The sequence below is a fragment of the Poecilia formosa genome, unplaced genomic scaffold, assembly GCF_000485575.1.
Source record: "Poecilia formosa unplaced genomic scaffold, Poecilia_formosa-5.1.2 Scaffold583, whole genome shotgun sequence".
In the NCBI taxonomy this organism is placed as follows: Eukaryota; Metazoa; Chordata; class Actinopteri; order Cyprinodontiformes; family Poeciliidae; genus Poecilia; species Poecilia formosa.
The window spans coordinates 120,432-126,106 of record NW_006800522.1 but is presented as its reverse complement, the minus strand read 5'-3'; the positions used below and the strand labels follow the sequence as shown (position 1 = coordinate 126,106).

The 5,675-nt window shown below is 42.8% G+C and overlaps 1 protein-coding gene and 1 long non-coding RNA gene across 2 annotated transcripts in view; both read right to left on the bottom strand.

Moving 5' to 3' along the window:
• LOC103129836 (protein kinase C beta type-like) overlaps positions 1-3,444 on the bottom strand; it is a 92,577-nt gene extending 89,133 nt beyond the window's left edge. The window contains exons 1-2 of the mRNA XM_007541045.2: positions 2,574-3,444; positions 2,091-2,122 (exon numbers count right to left, since the gene is read on the bottom strand). Coding sequence (XP_007541107.1) covers positions 2,091-2,122; positions 2,574-2,737 — 196 coding nt within the window. The 5' untranslated portion in view covers positions 2,738-3,444. The remainder of the gene's footprint in view (positions 1-2,090; positions 2,123-2,573) is intronic.
• Positions 3,445-5,068: 1,624 nt separating this feature from the next.
• Positions 5,069-5,675, bottom strand: part of LOC107834319 (uncharacterized) — a 15,965-nt gene continuing 15,358 nt past the window's right edge. The window contains exon 3 of the long non-coding RNA XR_001660110.1: positions 5,069-5,539. This is a non-coding gene — a long non-coding RNA (uncharacterized LOC107834319). The remainder of the gene's footprint in view (positions 5,540-5,675) is intronic.

Genomic DNA, 5,675 nt, shown 5'->3' with positions numbered 1-5,675 from the left:
GGATGGATGGATGGATGGATGGATGGCAAGTTTTTGGGGGGGGGAACCCTGCACATCATCATCTCAACCAAGCAGTTACAGTTTGGGCACCATTGGGTCTTTCAAATGGACAGTGATCCTAATCATACTACCAAATTGGTTACAGTTTAAAGAGCCTGGTGGACTTCAAAGCCTGTGGTTTGGAGTTTCCATCACAAAGTCCAGATCTCAGTCTAATGGGAAGTTTGTTGGAAGAGCCGACAAAGTGTGTGTGGGTCAGAAAGCTTGATTTAGTTGCACTAGTTCAGTTGGGAAGACTGGGCTGAAATTCAAGCAAACTATTGTGAAAAGCTTGTCTGATACAAGTGAAAAGTTTAAAAGGCAACTCTACCAAATACTAATGAAATTTCTGAATTTGAAGAAGGTAAACAAAAGCATTTTAAAAACTCCCTCTCTTTATTCTCTAATTTAACATATAAAAATCCATTTTGTACTCTTAACTGACCAAAATCACAAATCGTTTAGATCAGTGTTTCTCAACCCTGGTCCTCTCCGCCCCCCCCTGCTCTGCAGGTTTTAGATGCGCCTCTATTCCAGAACAGCTGATTCAAATGATTGCATGACCATCAGGTGCTGCAGAAACCTGTTAATCACCCAGAGATACAATTCAGGTGTGTGGCAGAAAGGAAACACCTAAAACATGCAGGACAGGGGGGGTGAGGACCAGGGTGGAGAAACACTGGTTTAGACATTACTGATCATCCAGTAACAGATTTTATGCAAAAGGTTTGGCTTCCAAGAAATATTGGAAATAATTTGAATCTAAATTCTTGAATGTTAGTATGAAAGTAAAAGCATAATGTTTTTTTCAAAGCAGAATTCTCCCTGTAGCCATTTTAATGACAAAAGTATTGTGCAATAAGGATATTTTGATCACAATTTTAATTTTAGCAACAAACACAAAAACATGTCATTGTTACAAAAAATTATTAAAACAACTCTTTCCCGATAACTTTCACAATGCAGAAAACGTAGATGAAGAATCAACTGTAGACATGGAAGCTCGTGTCATTTATTAACATGTGGATTAGAGCTAACAAGCCATGAATTTTTAAGAGCTCCTGGAATGAAGGCAGGATATTAATCAACGATCATTTGTTGAAGGTTTTATGTTGATACATTGAAAATATGCCTGAAATTAAGCATTTTGTTTTTGCTATTTTTGGGTCACAACTTTTCACAGATTTTAATGTAAACTCAGGGACATAAATTACCCCAGAATGTTATGCTCTAACTGTCTTAATGTTTCAGCCGATTAATCTTAAATCTATCAGCTTATTTATAAAGCACCCATTCAAAACAAAGCCATATCTAAATGCACTTTACAGATTCTCACACACACGCACACACACACTGTAGATAGATTCCAGTGCAGTCAAACTCAGGTAAGAAACTCTTAAAAATAAAATTATCAGAAAAGTTTGACAGAATCAAGCTGCTGATTGTCTTTAGGAATCCTTCCTTGAAAATGGAATGGAGCAACACATTGTGATCTCTTGAAGATTCCTTTACTTCATTAACTTTGTTGTTTAGACATGCAATTCTTGAAGTTTGCTAACCTTTCTATTTAAATTAATTTAAAGCAACATTTATCTATTAAAGTAGCTGTTTCTCCATGTCCTTACACCTGTTCTGCTGCAGCACACCTTAAACCAAAAGATATTTCTGGACCTTTCCAGAAATGTCTTTTGGTTTAAGGTGTGCCGCAGCAGAACAGGTGTGTCATCCCTTTAAACACTTTCTGGAGGTGGTGATGGATATGAACATCAGTTCACACACACACAGCCATATGGAGGCAAATAATGGTACAGAACTGAACATTGTTCTACTGTTTCCATTGGCTCAGTGCGAGTTTACCATTCTATTTTCCATTCAAAAATTGCCCTTTTCACCCCTTCCGACTCAATTTGATACTCAAAAACAATTCAGTATTCGCATATCAGTTTATTTTTCAGCGATCGTTGTCAAATCCTCAAATAAAAAAATTTAATTTAACCGTATGTGTTCACACACCCACAGCAGACATATATGATTTGTGAATGAGCCCCTACCTTGGCACTGGAATCCCTGCTTTCCAAAGCCCCTGTGGACAGAGGACAGGGATGAGAAATTTGAGGAATTCGCTGACAGAGATACCCTACATGTAAAGATATCCAGCCGCAAACATTAATCAGCACACACAGAACCAGCAGCAACAACGGCGGGGCCCCATGCAACCAGCAGCATTCCTCCACCAATTTCAGAGGTTGGTGTAGGTGTAGGTGGTGGAGGCGGAGGGGGGATGCAGTAAAATAGGGAAGCCGAGCAGCAATGCGTGCTGTATGGCTGCAGGTAGCGCATCTCTGCCCCTGTGTGGAAGGCCCGCGGTGCTGTCGCATTGAATGGCGCATCGCCGTGTTTTATGGTGACAGATTTTAGCACTGCGGCGTTGGTGTACAGAGAGGCCGGTCAGACCTTCCGCAGAGACAGCGGCAGCAGCAGCAGCAAGTGAATCACCTGTGTCCTTTCGGCTCGCAGCGCGCGCTCACACTCACCAGATGAAGTCCGTGCAGTGGCTGCAGAAGGTCGGCTGCTTGAAGAAGCGCGCGATGAACTTGTGGTTCTTCACCTCGTGCACGTTCTTCTGGCGGAGGGCTCCCTGGCGGGCGAAACCGCGCGCGCTCTCCGGCGCCTCACCGTCGCTGTTGGGGTCAGCCATTTTAACGAGGAAGCGGTCCGAGAGGTACGAGGGGTGAGGAGAACGACGACAGGGAGGGAGACGTGACGGAGGCGGCGGGGCAAAACGAGTCTGGGTGCAGGTACCTCCTCCTCGTCCTCCTCCTCATCCACCTCCTCCGTCTCTCCTCCCCGCTGGCCGCCTCGGTGCCTGTCGCTCGTGCTGCCGGTGATTTTTACTGTCTGCGTCCACCTCGCGTCTGCTGCTGCTTCCGGCGACTCTGCTTCCCTGTTCTCAAAGTGTCGCTGCTTGCAGCTCTGTATCTCCGTCGCAAACAACCTGCTGGTCACTCGAACTGCCACAGATACACACACATGCGCGCGCAGAGCACTGTCTACAGCAACACAAGTTGAACCTCGAGCTCCGCATATTTTCACAGTACAGAGTGGATTACACACACATTCTCTCCAGGATGGAGTTGTCCCTCAGCAGAGAAACAATTTGCCTGCAGGGTCCACACAGGCTCAGATAGCCGCTCTTAGCTGGGTACATTTTGTACTGAAATACTGGATAATATTTTTTCAGATTCACACCCAATAAATAATCTGACACTGACTGAAGTATACAGATGCATCTCAGTAAATCAGAATGTCATTCACCACTGCATTCATCTCAGCAACACCAAAAGTGAAATACACAGATTCATTTTACAGAATGGCATGTTTAAGGATATGAGGCCTGCACAGGGAGCATGTTGGCTGAGAGACACAACAGTTACACTATGAATATTATTCTTGCTCTTTTACAAAGTAAGCCAATTACTTTCAATCTTACATTTAAGTGTTAATTGGTGCTGAAACTATTGATAGTATTTTCATTCTCAATATATAGATGTTAAAATTTCAGATCTATGGTCTATGTTAAAATTCAAGCTCTTATGGCCGGGAACTCCGGAAGCCTGGGGGCCCTAAGCTGCTGTTTGGTTCACTTTGCCTTGGGCTGGCTTTGGGTTTAGTCAATAAATGAAGTGTATCAGTTTTAATGATTATGGCTTACAGTTAACAAAAGCCTAATATTCAGACTCCCAAAAAATAGAAACATTTGAGTGGGATGTTTTCTAACACACTTTTTCATTTAACTCAACTTTCCAATTGCAAGTAGGAATACAGAATTCTGTGCAGAGCCTGTATTTAGCAATGTTATTTTGTAAGTAACAGTACTTTCTTGCTGCATTGTTTGCATGCAGCTAATGGAAACCCAAAATTTCATTTTCTCCAAGTTAAAAAGAGCATATAAGCCAGATTAAAAGATTTTAAGTACAAAATGTTATCTTATTGCTTTCCTAGGGGCTTTCATCTCCAGCCATTAAGGGCCAGAGTCCTGCAACCTTTAGATGTGTTTCTGTTCCAACACACAAATGGCTGAATTACTTCCCCAGCATGCAGTCAAGTTTGGTCAGTCCTGCTAATGACCTGATGATTTGACTCAGGTGTGTTGAAGAAAAGATGCCTTTCTAAAGAAGGGTAAGCCACAAAGGGTCATAGCTAAAGATCATTGTTTTTAGACTCCATCCATCCAATGTCTTTCAGTATCTGAAATTGGGTTGCAGGGGCAACAGGTCCATGATGGAACCCCAGACATTCTTCTCCTCCAGGTCATTCTGAGGGATCCCAGGGCATTTCCAGGCATACATAGTCCTTCCAGCAAGTTCTGAGTCTCCCCCAGGGAGGCACCCTGCAGCTTCTTGATCAGAAGCACAAACCACCTCAATTTACTCCTTTTGATGCATAGAAGCAGCGGCCTTTTTTTGAGCTTCCCAAAGGATGATGGAACCCTTTATCCTATCTTTACGGCTAAATCCAGTCACCCTGTGGAAGAAGCTCATTTCAGCCACTTGTATTTCTGTCATGATCCATGTCTCCTGGTCATAGATGAGGCTCAAAATGAAGACAGACCAGTAAATGAAGAAAGTTACTTTTTTGGCTCACCTCTTTCTTCAAGAGACAAGAGAAGCACTTGTGTTACTGCAAACAATTCTCCATTCCATCTATCCTTTTCCCATTCAATTCTACCATTACTCACAAACAAGAAACCAAGATGCTTAATCTCCTCTGTTTGAGTCAGAAACTGACCTCTTGCTCATTGCAGGTAGCACACCTTCTTTTGGTCAAGAACTATGACCTCAGACTTAGAGAAGCTGACTCTCATCCAGAGGCGGACCCAGAGGGGGGGCCGGTGCCCCCCCTGTCATCTGATTGGTCCCCCAGTGGCCCCCCCTGATGATTGACATGTAACAGTACCAGGTCATTCCTGTACATTATTTGGAATCATTCTAAGCCAACCTAATATCTAAAGAAGAAAAACAATAATAAATATATGAAAAGAAAATGTATAAAACTTTATATAAGTTCATGTGATGACATAAATAAATAGATTTATATCAGGCGCGATACCAGCCTCCTTTATACTTGTACTCATAATAACGAGCTGATATTGATCTCCTGGATGTTTCAAATGTGCTGCGCTGTGGTGCAACTCAAAGGCTAAAGCCCTTCAAACCTGGTGATGGTAAAACACCAAGAAGTTATTAACTGATCCTCCACAAAAAAAACAAAAAAAAACGAAGAGGGACCGACAATGTTGGTAGTTTGGAGCAGAGGTTGCGCTGGAGTTTTTTCGTTGTCCGTCAAAGAAAAAAATAATTTTATTTCCAATTTGTAGTCATCAAACGAAACATTTAGTATTTCTCTGCGAGACCGTTTTTGAAATCAGGTAACATTTCACCAAATGACGTGATTAGAAGACGGCAGAACTCTGTTCGTTTCCTGATCCCGCATCGGTTCCCTACCGCGGTAAAGCTAGCCGGCTCTGACTCCAGCCGGCCCAGCACACAATATACTAGTGCGCGGTCGCTCAAGACATTATGGTACACCCATTTACGTGCTGCTTTCACAATAAAAGCGCACATCCGGTCCATGTT